At 53.2% G+C, this 15,304-nt stretch overlaps 1 protein-coding gene across 5 annotated transcripts in view; it reads right to left on the reverse strand.

Moving 5' to 3' along the window:
* The window catches only part of NADK2 (NAD kinase 2, mitochondrial), a 54,756-nt gene extending 49,763 nt beyond the window's left edge, over nt 1–4,993 (reverse strand). For 2 of the 5 annotated variants that reach the window (XM_073621252.1, XM_073621236.1), the window contains exon 1: nt 4,608–4,993. In XM_073621252.1, coding sequence (XP_073477353.1) covers nt 4,608–4,853 — 246 coding nt within the window. In that variant the 5' untranslated portion in view covers nt 4,854–4,993. Of the gene's footprint in view, nt 1–2,777; nt 2,839–4,607 lie in introns of those variants that run through there. The other 3 variants (XM_073621227.1, XM_073621218.1, XM_073621244.1) reach the window with 2 other exon arrangements.
* Between the last annotated feature and the right edge of the window lie 10,311 nt (nt 4,994–15,304).

Below are 15,304 nucleotides of genomic sequence, written 5' to 3' on the forward strand. Positions count from 1 at the left end.
CAGAGAGATTTAACTGCCAACCTCTCTAACCAACCATTGTACCACCCAGAGCAACCACATTGTATGAACTGTGCAGCCTGGAAATGGATGGAAGAGTCTGATGGTGAAGAGCCACAATGACTATTCTTTCAGGCAGAGTTAGACATGAGGCCTATGCTGTTGGCAGTCTGGAGGATCCTGTGTTAGGGACTATACAGATGTAATCTCTTCGTCAATAAAGCCAACAGTTCTCGGATGAGTCAGGGCTCCTCAGACTGTAAGCAGCAGGAAACCTCTGGAATAAACACAGTGGCCCAAAGACATTATTACATGGTCTACAAACGTGGACCCCAGTTTATATATTTCATAGATTGCCCACTAGATTATACTCAGCAGGACCGGGACAAGGGGTGGGCAGGAGGGGAAGCCGCCCTGGGCACTGTGGTATCATGTGAGGTGGGGGAGATTGGTGCTAGTAGGGATGTTTTCGGAGGGATGTGCACTTGAAGGGGAATTATTTTATTTTTTTTTTTTATTTTTTTTTTAGGGGTAGAGGATTATGCTTGGTGGTGTGTTTTTTTTTTTTGTTTTTTATGGGGCATTCATCCTTAGGGGGTAAGCATAAAATGTATTCAATTTTTTTTTTTTGGGAGGGGGGCATTTCCTGACACACAATGCGCATACAGCCTAGCCAAGTTTAGCATGTTCACCCTGGGATCTAGATGACCTTTCTCTTGTATTGATACTCAGTAACCTCACAACTGGAGCCAGCGATCCTGAAAAAAATCCATCCAGTGGACCACCAGACAGATCACCTAACATAAGCCCCCTGCATAAAAGAGACCTCCCCCCCAGAGATTATAGCCAATAGATTCTACATGATAGTATAGATTCCATATCATAGGCTCATAGGACTTCGGGAACTACTTCTCCAGACAGTTCATCCTGGAAGGCTCCTCTAGTAGAGGTACTATTCTCTCTGTATGTGGGCAGATTTACATATAAATGGGAGAAAAATAGAACAGCATCCAAAACACAAACAAAGATCATTTTTTTTGCAGATAAAGAAAATAGCCAGAATGGATGCTGAAGGAACCTTTTTTTGGTCCCAATATATCTGATCAGGTGGAAAGAGTACAGTGGGTACAGACCGGGGGGGCCTAGACTAGAAGTGGCAGTCTTCCTATACAGATTATATATAGTGCAGTGGTTCTCAACCTGGGGGTCAGGACCCCCCCTCGGGGTCCAATTACGATTTGCCAGGGGTCACCGAATCCTGGGCTGTTCCTGAAGCCCGCACCGCTCTCCCAGCTTTTTCATGGCCGCCCAGCAGGGCTGTCCCTGGAGCTCGCGGCCGTCCACTCAGTTCACGGCATGGCTAGGGGGGCAGAGACTAGAGTTCAGCTGGCAGATGAAGAATGTGAAGTGGGAGGGGCTGGAGGACCGACCCCCCCATCTCCTGATATTGGCATAGGTGTCACTGCTGCGAGACACCACAAAGTCAGATGCAGTGAAGTCAGAGACACAGTGAGTAACTCTACCTGTGATTATAGTTGCCATTAAAAGTCCCCACTACAGTTCTCAGATCAGCAGATGACCTTGACCAAGAGCACCAAATGCCGTGTACACACGGGCAGACTTTTGGACCAGACTGGTCCGACGGGAAGAATCTGTCGGACAATCCGACCATGTGTGGGCTTCATCGGACCTACAGCGGACTTTTTCGGTCGAAAGTCAGACGGACTTTAGATTTGGAACATGTTTCAAATCTTTCCGCCGGAATTGAGTCCGGTCGAAAAATCCGCTCGTCTGTATGCTGGTCCGACGGACGAAATCCGACGCTAGGGCAGCCACTGGCTACAAACTTCCTTATTTTTTAGTCCGGTCGTATGTCATCACATACGAATCCGTCGGACTTTGGTGTGATCGTGTGTAGGCAAGTCCGTTCGTTCGAAAGTCCGTCAGACCTTTGATGCTGAAAAGTCCGCCCGTGTGTACATATGGCATAAAGTTGGCTGATCAGAACTCCCCCCAGCACTGCCACTGATGCCACCCCCGCCAAGGAGTAAGAGAAGGAATAAAAATAGAGAATACATGGAAGGGCGAGGGGAAGGAAAAAAGAAAAAGGGAGAGAAAGAACAAGAAGACGGCTAGAGCGAGGGATGGGGGAAAAAAAAAACCCCAAGAAATTAGGATAGAGAGAGATAAAAGGGAAAGAAAGGAGAACAAAGAGAAAGAGTGGTACATCCTAAAATGTACCAGAAGGGGTTTTAATACTGTACAAGTGGAAGGGACTCAGGGAGCGCTAAATGTCCGTGGGTTAGGGACGCAAATTACTTGTCTTGCCTAGGGTGCTGACAACCCATGCTACGAAAATAATTTTACTGTTAGGGGTCCCCACAACTTGGGAAGGGGGGACCCCAGGACCGGAGGCGGCGGCCATCTCCCTGCGGTGGCCGTCTCCCTGCGCGGAGGGGGGACCCCAGGACCGGAGGCGGCGGCCGTCTCCCTGCGCGGAGGGGGGACCCCAGGACCGGAGGCGGCGGCCGTCTCCCTGCGCGGAGGGGGGACCCCAGGACCGGAGGCGGCGGCCGTCTCCCTGCGCGGAGGGGGGACCCCAGGACCGGAGGCGGCGGCCGTCTCCCTGCGCGGAGGGGGGACCCCAGGACCGGAGGCGGCGGCCGTCTCCCTGCGCGGAGGGGGGACCCCAGGACTTTAGGTAGTGGTCTCCCTATGGATGGGGTGAGGATTATGCAGCCAGTATCCCCGGACTGTGGCCCCTGTGGCCCTGGACTCACCAGCTCTTTCAGCTCCTGCTCAGACAGGCCGGCGTTCCGGAACCGCTGCTGCTGGGGTCCCCCCTCCGCGCAGGGAGGCGGCGGCCGTCTCCCTGCGCGGAGGGGGGACCCCAGGACCGGAGGCGGCGGCCGTCTCCCTGCGCGGAGGGGGGACCCCAGGACCGGAGGCGGCGGCGGCCGTCTCCCTGCGCGGAGGGGGGACCCCAGGAGCGGAGGCGGCGGCGGCCGTCTCCCTGCGCGGAGGGGGGACCCCAGGAGCGGAGGCGGCGGCGGCCGTCTCCCTGCGCGGAGGGGGGACCCCAGGAGCGGAGGCGGCGGCCGTCTCCCTGCGCGGAGGGGGGACCCCAGGAGCGGAGGCGGCGGCCGTCTCCCTGCGCGGAGGGGGGACCCCAGGAGCGGAGGCGGCGGCCGTCTCCCTGCGCGGAGGGGGGACCCCAGGAGCGGAGGCGGCGGCCGTCTCCCTGCGCGGAGGGGGGACCCCAGGAGCGGAGGCGGCGGCCGTCTCCCTGCGCGGAGGGGGGACCCCAGGAGCGGAGGCGGCGGCCGTCTCCCTGCGCGGAGGGGGGACCCCAGGAGCGGAGGCGGCGGCCGTCTCCCTGCGCGGAGGGGGGACCCCAGGAGCGGAGGCGGCGGCCGTCTCCCTGCGCGGAGGGGGGACCCCAGGACCGGAGGCGGCGGCCGTCTCCCTGCGCGGAGGGGGGACCCCAGGACCGGAGGCGGCGGCCGTCTCCCTGCGCGGAGGGGGGACCCCAGGACCGGAGGCGGCGGCCGTCTCCCTGCGCGGAGGGGGGACCCCAGGAGCGGAGGCGGCGGCCGTCTCCCTGCGCGGAGGGGGGACCCCAGGAGCGGAGGCGGCGGCCGTCTCCCTGCGCGGAGGGGGGACCCCAGGAGCGGAGGCGGCGGCCGTCTCCCTGCGCGGAGGGGGGACCCCAGGAGCGGAGGCGGCGGCCGTCTCCCTGCGCGGAGGGGGGACCCCAGGACCGGAGGCGGCGGCCGTCTCCCTGCGCGGAGGGGGGACCCCAGGACCGGAGGCGGCGGCCGTCTCCCTGCGCGGAGGGGGGACCCCAGGACCGGAGGCGGCGGCCGTCTCCCTGCGCGGAGGGGGGACCCCAGGACCGGAGGCGGCGGCCGTCTCCCTGCGCGGAGGGGGGACCCCAGGACCGGAGGCGGCGGCCGTCTCCCTGCGCGGAGGGGGGACCCCAGGACCGGAGGCGGCGGCCGTCTCCCTGCGCGGAGGGGGGACCCCAGGACCGGAGGCGGCGGCCGTCTCCCTGCGCGGAGGGGGGACCCCAGGACCGGAGGCGGCGGCCGTCTCCCTGCGCGGAGGGGGGACCCCAGGACCGGAGGCGGCGGCCGTCTCCCTGCGCGGAGGGGGGACCCCAGGACCGGAGGCGGCGGCCGTCTCCCTGCGCGGAGGGGGGACCCCAGGACCGGAGGCGGCGGCCGTCTCCCTGCGCGGAGGGGGGACCCCAGGACCGGAGGCGGCGGCCGTCTCCCTGCGCGGAGGGGGGACCCCAGGACCGGAGGCGGCGGCCGTCTCCCTGCGCGGAGGGGGGACCCCAGGACCGGAGGCGGCGGCCGTCTCCCTGCGCGGAGGGGGGACCCCAGGACCGGAGGCGGCGGCCGTCTCCCTGCGCGGAGGGGGGACCCCAGGACCGGAGGCGGCGGCCGTCTCCCTGCGCGGAGGGGGGACCCCAGGACCGGAGGCGGCGGCCGTCTCCCTGCGCGGAGGGGGGACCCCAGGACTTTAGGTAGTGGTCTCCCTATGGATGGGGTGAGGATTATGCAGCCAGTATCCCCGGACTGTGGCCCCTGTGGCCCTGGACTCACCAGCTCTTTCAGCTCCTGCTCAGACAGGCCGGCGTTCCGGAACCGCTGCTGCTCGAACTCATAGCGGGTGGTTTTGGTCACCACGGCCACCCTCTCCGGGCGGAACCCCCCGGGGCTGTCGGTTCCATGGGAAGGTCGGGTGAACACGTGCCTCGGGGCGAGGAAACGGACGGCGGGGGCCCGGGGCCCCAGACTCCCAGCACGTGCGGAGCACCACGTGCACAGCAGCGCCCGGCACCAGACCATGACCGGAGCGGCGGGAGAGACACACCTCCTCCCGGGGGGTCACCGGAAAGGAGCGAACACACCAAGCTCCACTAACGCAAAGCGCTCTTCCGGCCTGCGCGCGTCACCGATGATGACAGGAGGGAGGAGCCACTGCGGACTGAGCGGCCTCATTCGCTGTGACTGCGGAGGATGGGCAGAGGGAGGTGGCCTAAGCCCCACCCTTTCCCCGCCTCTTTGTTTAGAATGCACTCCGCTGCAGAGCTATTTTGTCAGATTAGGAGACCCGTCAGAATATATAACGGAAGTGACGTTTCGTTGTCGCCATCTTGCTACACCCCTCATTCGCCCACAGTAAGGATACACTGAGAAGGGGGAAAGCGGACATCTTGTTACATCCATCGGAGTTTTGCATTTATGTTTACCTATAAACTGAGGTTATATAGTGAAATACAGTACTTAGAACTCCGTCTGACAGTTTAGATGTCGAATATTAAAAGCAGCAAACTTGTGTCAGATTAGCAAACCTGTAAGATCAGCGGGCTTGCCGCTTTTAAAATTCAACATGCTGGGGACACCTGGTGTAAGGAGGGACTCTACTGGGGGCACCTGATGTAAGGGGGTATTCCGCTGGGGACACCTGATGTAAAGAGGGACTGCGCTGGGGACACCTGATGTAAGGAGGGACTCTACTGGGGGCACCTGATCTAAGGGGGGACTCGGCTGGGCACACCTGGTGTAGGGAGGGACTCCGCTAGGGAGACCTGGTGTAAGGAGGGACTCCCCTGGGGACACCTGGTGTAAGGAGGGACTCGGCTGGGGACACCTGGTGTAAGGAGGGACTCCACTGGGGACATCTGATGTAAGGAGGGACTCTCCTGGGAACACCTGATGTAAGGAGGGACTCTGCTAGGCACGCCTGGTGTGTGGAGGGTCTCTGCTGGGGACACCTAGTGTAAGGAGGGACTCCGCTGGGGACACCTAGTGTAAGGAGGGACTCCGCTGGGGACACCTGGTGTAAGGAGGAACTCCGCTGGGGACACCTGATGAAAGGTGGGACTCCGCTGGAGACACCTGCTGTAAGGAGGGACTCCGCTGGGGACCCCTGCTGTAAGGAGGGACTCCGCTGGGGACATCTGATGTAAGGAGGGACTCCGCTGGGGACATCTGATGTAAGGAGGGACTCCGTTGGGATCATCTGATGTAAGGAGGGACTCCGCTGGGGACACCTGATGTAAGGAGGGACTCCACTGGGGACACCTAATCTAAGGAGGGACTCCGCTGGAGATCCCTGGTGTAAGGAGGGACTCCACTGGGGGCACCTGATGTAAGGAAACTATAAGGTTTAGGTGAGTATAATCTAAACTTGAAGCCACACAGGAATTATTAAAGTTTTGCCTGTAAAGTCATCATCAGTGTGTGGCTTCAAGTTTAGTTTATACTCACCTAAACCTGATAGTTTCCTTACATCAGGTGCCCCCAGTGGAGTCCCTCCTTACACCAGGGGTCTCCAGCGGAGTCCCTCCTTACATCAGGTGTCCCCAGCGGAGTCCCTCCTTACATCAGAGGTCCCCAGCAGAGTCCCCCCTTACAGCAGGTGTCCCCAGTGGAGTCCCTTCTTACATCAGGTGTCTCCAGCGGAGTCCCACCTTACACCAGGTGTCCCCAGTGGAGTGCCACCTTAACATCAGGTGCCCCCAGCAGAGTCCCTCCTTAACATCAGGTGCCCCCAGCAGAGTAAAACTTATGGGGGGAGTCCTGGGAGCGAGACCATTTTCTAAAGCTTGTTGAATGATTAAAGTTTTGCATGTAAAGGCATCATCAAACAAGCTTTAGAAAATGGTAAGGAGGGACTCTGCTGGGGACACCTGGTGTAAGGAGGGATTCTACTGGGGGCACCTGATGTAAGGGGGTATTCCGCTGGGGGCACCTGATGTAAAGAGGGACTCTGCTGGGGACACCTGATGTAAGGAGGGACTCTACTGGGGGCACCTGATCTAAGGAGGGACTTGGCTGGGCACACCTGGTGTAAGGAGGGACTCCGCTGGTGACACCTGGTGTAAGGAGGGACTCCCCTGGGGACACCTGATGTAAGGAGGGACTCCGCTGGAGACACATGGTGTAAGGAGGGACTCCGCTGAGGACACCTGATGTAAGGAGGAACTCCGCTGGGGACACCTGATGTAAGGAGGGACTCTGCTGGGGACACCTGGTGTAAGGAGGGACTCTACTGGGGGCACCTGATATAAGGGGGTATTCCGCTGGGGACACCTGATGTAAAGAGGGACTCCGCTGAGGACACCTGATGTAAGAAGGGACTCTACTGGGGGCACCTGATCTAAGGAGGGACTCAGCTGGGCACACCTGGTGTCAGGAGGGACTCGGCTGGGGACACCTGGTGTAAGGAGGAACTCACTGGGGACACCTGATGTAAGGTGGGACTCCGCTGGAGACACCTGATGTAAGAAGGGACTCCGCTGGGGACACCTGCTGTAAGGAGGGACTCCGCTGGGGACACCTGCTGTAAGGAGGGACTCCGCTAGGGACATCTGATGTAAGGAGGGAATCCGCTGGGGACACCTGATGTAAGGAGGGACTCCGCTGGGGACACCTGATGTAAGGAGGGACTCCGCTGGGGACACCTGATGTAAGGAGGGACTCCACTGGGGACACCTGATGTAAGGAGGGACTCCACTGGAGACCCCTGGTGTAAGGAGGGACTCCACTGGAGACCCCTGGTGTAAGGAGGGACTCCGCTGGGGGCACCTGATGTAAGGAAACTATCAGGTTTAGGTGAGTATAATCTAAACTTGAAGCCATACACGAATGATTAAAGTTTTGCCTGTAAAGTCATCATCAGTGTGTGTCTTCAAGTTTAGATTATACTCACCTAAACCTGATAGTTTCCTTACATCAGGTGCCCCCAGCGGAGTCCCTCCTTACACCAGGTGTCCCCAGCGGAGTCCCTCCTTACATCAGGTGCCCCCAGCGGAGTCCCTCCTTACACCAGGTGTCCCCAGCGGAGTCCCTCCTTACACCAGGTGTCCCCAGCGGAGTCCCTCCTTACATCAGGTGTCCCCAGCGGAGTCCCTCCTTACATCAGATGTCCCCAGCAGAGTCCCTCCTTACAGCAGGTGTCCCCAGCGGAGTCCATTCTTACATCAGGTGTCCCCAGCAGAGTCCCTCCTTAACATCAGTTGCCCCCAGCAGAGCAAAACTTATGGGGGGAGTCCTGGGAGCGAGAGCATTTTCTAAAGCTTGTTGAATGATTAAAGTTTTGCATGTAAAGTCATCATCAAACAAGCTTTAGAAAATGGTAAGGAGGGACTCTGCTGGGAACACCTGGTGTAAGGAGGGATTCTACAGGGGGCACCTGATGTAAGGGGGTATTCCGCTGGGGGCACCTGATGTAAAGAGGGACTCTGCTGGGGACACCTGATGTAAGGAGGGACTCTGCTGGGGGCACCTGATTTAAGGAGTAACTCAGCTGGGCACACCTGGTGTAAGGAGGGACTCCGCTGGGGACACCTGGTGTAAGGAGGGACTCCCCTGGGGATACCTGATGTAAGGAGGGACTCCGCTGGGAACACCTGGTGTAAGGAGGGACTCCGCTGGGGACACCTAATATAAGGAGGGACTCTCCTGGGAACACCTGATGTAAGGAGGGAGTCTGCTAGGCACGCCTGGTGTGCGGAGGGACTCCGCTGGAGACACCTGGTGTAAGGAGAGACTCCACTGGGGACACCTGGTGTAAGGAGAGACTCCACTGGGGACACCTGGTGTAAGGAGGGACTCCGCTGGGGACACCTGGTGTAAGGAGGGACTCCGCTGGGGACACCTGATGTAAGGTGGGACTCCGCTGGGGACACCTTATGTAAAAAGGGACTCCGCTGGGGACACCTGCTGTAAGGAGGGACTCTGCTGGGGACATCTGATGTAAGGAGGGACTCCGCTGGGGACACCTGATGTAAGGAGGGACTCCGCTGGGGACACCTGATGTAAGGAGGGACTCCGCTGGAGACACCTGGTGTAAGGAGGGATGCCACTGGGGACACCTGATGTAAGGAAACTATCAGGTTAAGGTGAGTATAATCTAAACTTGAAGCCACACACTGATGATGACTTTACAGGCAAAACTTTAATCATTCAACAAGCTTTAGAAAATGGTCTTGCTCCCAGGACTCCCCCCGTAAGGCTTAATAATAAACCGGTGTGCAGCTTTTTTTTTGGATTATACTGATGTAGCAAGGTCCCGGGTCCCCTTTGGTCTAATGAGGACCTCCAGAGTTAGGGACAGCTGACATCCTTCTGTGTAGAGTGGGTTACAAGGCATAGTGGGTGTAATGCAAGGTCAATTCATGGGCGCCAGACACTTCTTGAATGCCAAGAGATTTATTTCTCTTGAACAGAACTGTGGGAGAGAGGGTTTAGGGCCAGGACACCCTTTAGTAGTTGCAATGTGAATTAGCAGACTCCGAGACTTCTATAGGTAAACAGCCATGTAGGGAAAGGCATCCAGTAAGACACCACATCTGCATGTGTAGGATCGCTGTCTCCTATGGCACAGTCTTATAACAGTTTCTAACGCAAGTTGTAACAAACTTCTGTACTTCCTCTACAATCACTTCTTGTAGATCTTTACTCCACTGAGTTCCCAGTCTCTCTCACTAGACTTGCTGATCCACTTCCACTGGATCTCCTGAGCTCTTCCAACCTTCTCACTGAGTATCTTCCTCAAGCGTCACCCCACTGGCCTGCTCGGCCCCTAGCTTGGCACACAAGGCTGCTCTGCAAGCATCACCTCCGCTTCCTGGGTCCCTGGCTTGACACCTGCTGAAGTTTCCCAATTCTTCACCGTTGCTGGCTGGTGAGAATACTGCTCCGGTACTTGCTTCAGCTACTCATTGTGGTCCCGGGTAATAAAGTGAATGGTCTCTTAGTGGCGACAGCTTCCCCTCTACCTCCGACCACGACAGGTTCTCTGGCCGACAGAACCGTCACTTATGGTTGGACTGCAAGTCACAGCCCCAATTCTATGCTACTCTCTTGCTTCTGGATAGGCCCTCAGACAGCCTAGCAGTCAGATGTTCCCGGGATAGGCCTCAGGCTCTGGCCTAGCAGCCTGAGGCAGCACAACACCCATCCACCCAGACAGCCATCCAGGTGGCACAGTACCCAGATCACCTGACCTCACCCAAACAAATAGGCTCTCCCAGCAGGCCAAGGGACCCAAGAAGATCCCTGCCCATTGGCTGAGATACCCCATCTATTCCTAATCTGTCCTTGCAAAGCCCTTGTCTCATCTGTCACCAGATACCCGGCCATCCAGTGACAGACGAGAGAAGTGCAGCAATTCCAGAATTAGGTTGGAATCAATTGATCCCCAAACAACTGGCCAAGGCAACTATGCCTGGCAGGTAAATGCACTAGCAACCCTGTCTAAACATCAGGGTTCTACAATGAGCTATTGGTGGAGAAGTGATGCCAGTACCTGATTCCAGTATATGAGGAGAACGTTTGTAGTATTGAAGTTGTGCACTCTCAAACTCTTGGCTCTTTAGGTGGACTGATCTATTGTTCAGTTTGATAACATACACAAATTTGGGATCCTGCTTTAAACCCCAGTCAACACCATTTTTACATCCATTGTCTCTATAAAGCAGGCATTCTCAACCAGGGCTCTGCGGAACCCTAGAGTTCTCCACATGTGTCCAGAGGTTCTTTGAGCTGTGACTGATTGACCTCCCATGCAGGCAATATATGCCTGCATATATTCAGGGCCAACACCACTTGGCAGAGCCAGCAGCATGACACCAATGACCTTTTTTTTAGCTGTCTGTAAGGGCAGCATTCTAATCACCACTGTAAAGGGGGCACTCTTTCTACTGGCCATCAATTTAAGGGGCATTTTCCCCAATGACCTCTGATGAATTGATTTTATAAATGGTTCCCCAAGACCTGAAAAATAATTTAGGGGGTCCTCTGGGGAGCAAAGACTGCCCTATATTGAGCATAACAATGCTGACCCCGATAACAAGTATGCCAAGTTCTGATGTAAGGGAATATTTGGTTCTCTTTATCTCTTCTGATTTGTGCATGTTGAAATACATCTGTACAGGACTTTCAGTCCTGTGGTTACATCAACTGGCAAAGCCAGCATATGTTGCAATATCTGCTCCTTTCCTGTGTGTGATTTCTGGTCTCCTCCCTAGAGAGTATACTGTAGAGAAAAACATCTCAATTCCATTCCCACGTATCAAAACACCAAAGTATTCAAAGTACTCAAGTAAAAAAAAAAAAAACAGTGTTGTATTATATTGCTGTACTATGTTTAATGAAGAACTATTGAAATATTTTTTTTAGTTTTTGAAAAGTGGTGAGGAATTAGATCACCTGTCAGGTAATTACCAAGATCACCAAGAGTGAAAGTGAAAGAAAATCCTAGTGTAGTGCTTACCCCTGAAGGAGCCGCTGATGGTTGGCCTCCCTGGGCTCGGATTCTCAATGACATTCCCGGCAATGCTACACCATCTGACCAGGATTGCCAATGTCGGTAAAATTACAGACAGCTTGTAAAAATCTGTGATTTTTTACAACTGTCTGTAAATATCAGGGGCTGATAATTTGTCATGCTGTGTTGACATTTTAAGTGTAAAGCAGGCAAATTACTTGTAATGTGTATTGTCAGTGTTCAGTATTGTGTTTATACTGTTTAAATATTGATTGTCTTAGTTGTTAAAAGGAGTTCTGTCATTTTTCAGGTTGTCAGTAAAAATGTGCTTTATCAGTAAATTTTCCATGTTTTGTCAGTAAAAAATTCTACGGGAGGTTGGCAGCACTGCCTCAGACACTGATATTTATTGTAGCAATACACAACAATTCAAAAACCAAAGAATGGAAAATGGCAATAAACACTTCAAGTATTGGAAACAGTTGTAAATTAACATATATAATTGGTGTTAAACAAATGGACCAGTGAATGAACCCTAGTCCCTATACTGGGGAAAGTCCCGTCTAGGGGGCAATGCTATAACAATAGTCCAACAGTCTTTGTCAAACCCCTCCTTACTGATCAGTATGTTGGGGCTCATCCGTGTGACCCAGGTTCTGGCAAGTGTGGGCAATGTATTAACAACGCTGTCTGCATGCAGTGTCTTTGTTTCCTGCAAATGGGCAAGTGCCCTCTCACTAATCCTGCGATCAACTCCCAAACGAAATGTCCTGGAACAGGCAGTCTCTTCAGGTAGCCAGACTGGCTACTTCACAACTGGACGCTTTATGCTGTCAGTGCAGGTATGCTTGGATATGCCTCTGGGATCCCCCTTTCAGGCAGGATGTCCCCCAACTGGCCACGGATGCCTGGCAGAAACGGTACACCAACCCGGGAGGCAACACCTCTCCCTAGGTCTGGTCTTCTCCTCTGCCTTGTTGTGTCTGATTCCCCCAGGCAGACAAGATGGTGTCCTTGCTTCTCTCCTGGGCAGAGAATGCTGGGGTGTGCAGTCATGTCCCCACAGGAAACCACTGGGCCGATTGTGTTAGGACTACATATTCCACAATGCTTTGCTGCAGTGCAGGTGGCTGTTTATTTTCTCCCTCCTTCCTGCCAAAGAGGAAGCAGGTGTGTGTGTGTGTGTGTGTGTGTGTGTGTGTGTGTGTGTGTGTGTGTGTGTGTGTGTGTGTGTGTGTGTGTGTGTGTGTGTGTGTGTGTGTGTGTGTGTGTGTGTGTGTGTAATGGCTGGAGATAGATGCGGGCCCGCAGGGCACCCGCTACAATTTATTTTATCATAGCAAAATTCTGTGGATTTTAGCTGTGCGCGCCTAGATGTCCAGTAATACTCAATATTCCCACCACACACGTTCCTGGATGTGCTCTCAAATGTTTGGTTGCTGCAGCAACAACCAGCTGGAAACTGGTTCAGAAAGTCACAAGGGAGATATTTGCCAGCACACCATGGATCAACGTAGTAGCATCCAAACGGATTGTTTATTGCATGGTCACATCACAAGAACAGTACAACGTTTCAGAGTCACGCAGGACCCCTTCGACAGGCATGTGATAAATGTGGGGTAACAGTGTGAAGTATTTAAATAGCCTCACTAGTGACAGTCAGAACAGACCTGAAGATCAGGCACGTCAGTATCCAGCGGTCGATCTGTATACAGATCCACGTCAGTGCAGGGGTTGGTTGTTGCTCAGCAGCAGGTCGGATCCAATTAAAAGAGCAATCGCCAGCCACGCATGCTAGCTGCGACCGGGGATAACTAAGCAACGAAGGACGCTGCTGGGCTGGGGCCACCGATGTCATGGAAATGGAAACATATAACGTCAGGACACTCCGCCCATCAAAGAGAAGGAAAATTAAAAAAAAAAAGGGGGGGGGGGGAGAAAGATATATAAAGGGCAAAGGAAAAGGAAAGAAAAAGGTAAAAGTGCAACAAATCAAAAATAAGAAGGATAGAGATGAAAAAATGAGAAAAGGAAAAGAAGAAGCAATGAGAGGGAGAAAAAAATAAATTAATTAAGAGAAGAAGTAATAGGAATAAAGATAAAAGCAAAAATGATAACAAAAAAGTAAAAATACAAATAAATGCAAAAATAAAAATGAAAGTAATAGATATAAAAAAAGATAACATTTAATTGAATTAAAGGAGGTTCTCATCAGACTGAAGGAAGCCGGAGATCTTGCTGCATTAGTTTGATCATAATTCAAGCCAAAAATACAGATCAGTTATCTCTCATCTAGGAAGCATGTGAATGATAGGTTACGTTGAGCCCTCAAGAATATGAATCTAGTAGGCTTCACGTTGAAGCAGCAGACAGGCATGGTCACCACCTCTAATGGGCTGTTGGACATGTTCGATGACCATACCCCTCAGTTTGTGTATTTGATGTGTGTACTTGACAAAATGCACTGCCACTGGTTTGTCTGTGTGTCCTCCTGTTTTAGAGGGTGAGTCTAATGTCATTCCTGTGCTTTTTAAACCTCCCTTTGAAAAGACCAGTTGTTTTGCCCACATGTGCGCATGGGTATTTGAGACTGTAGACACAGTAGTCAGTGTTCCAGTTCAGGTACTCCTTAATACGATAGTGGTTAACCTTATGTGGGTGCGTGAAGTGTTCACCGCATATAAGGGAATTACACACATTGCAATTATGGCATTTGTAACAGCCAGTCTTCTGGGAAATTCTGGGTGTAGCCCTAGTGTATTTGTGTCTGGGGTCAGCTTGTACGAGAAAATCACAGTTTTAAGGCCATATGTCAGTGCCTTGTCATCTTGTAAAATGTGTAGATTTTGCGTCACAGACCTGTCTGATGTGATCAGACTAACGGTTGAATGTATAGATGAACAATGGTCGATCCAAAGGTTCAGCTGGCTTGGTGTAAGTGGTCAAAGACCTGGTTAATATCGGCTACTTTTGTAGGGTACCCCCTTTCCAGAAACTTATTATACATCTTGTTAAGTTGTTGTAATTTGTCATCTTCATTGGAACAAACACGTGATACTCATGAACTGAGATAGAGGCAGGTTATTGAGAAGATGTTTGGGGTGTGCACTTTTTTTGGGAAGTGCAAGAGTGTGTTTCTGGCAGTGGGTTTTGTAAAGAGAGATGTAACCACTACCTACCTGGAGTTTGCATGTTCTCCCTGTGTCTGCGTGGGTTTCCTCCGGGTACTCCGGTTTCCTCCCACACTCCAAAGACATGCAGGTAGGTTAATTGGATCCTGTCTAAATTGCCCCTAGTATAGGTATGAATGTGAGTTAGGGACCTTAGATTGTAAGCTCCTTGAGGGTATAGGGACTGATGTGAATGTATAATATATATGTAAAGCGCTGCGTAAATTGACGGCGCTATATAAGTACCTGAAATAAATAAATAAAAATAAATAAACCAGGGAGCCATGAGAGTTAGTAATCATTACATCCAGAAAGGAAATGTTATATGGTGCGATTTCTGGCATAAACACAACCCCTGTGAAGATACTGTTCAGAAAGTCAACAAAGTCGAAGAATCAGGCGTCCTCACCCATCCAGATAAGAAAAATATCATCGATGTACCTAAACCAACATTTGATACGGTTAGCAAAGGCATCAAGAGGGATAAATATAACGTTTCTCAAGTAAACCTATAAAGAGATTTGCAAAAGATGGGGCCGCAGAACTCCCCATGGCTGTGCCACGAAACTGTGCGTACTTGGTACCCTCAAATGAAAAATAGTTATTTGTTAGTACAAAGTCAAGACACTCGATAAGAAACACTTTTGGTATTTGTATCGATTCTGTATTGGTCAACATGTGTTTGAAGTCCTGCAATCCAGCTTCCTTGGGTATGCATGTGTACAAGGATCCTATATCCATGGTTGCAAGCTTCCACCCTTCAGCAAAGTCTGTAAATGCATTAAGTTTCTCCAAAAAAATTGTTTGTGTTCCTGATGTTGGCTGACAACTTTTTTACCAAAGGTTGTAGG

The sequence above is a fragment of the Aquarana catesbeiana genome, linkage group LG01, assembly GCF_042186555.1.
Source record: "Aquarana catesbeiana isolate 2022-GZ linkage group LG01, ASM4218655v1, whole genome shotgun sequence".
NCBI classification, from domain to species: Eukaryota; Metazoa; Chordata; class Amphibia; order Anura; family Ranidae; genus Aquarana; species Aquarana catesbeiana.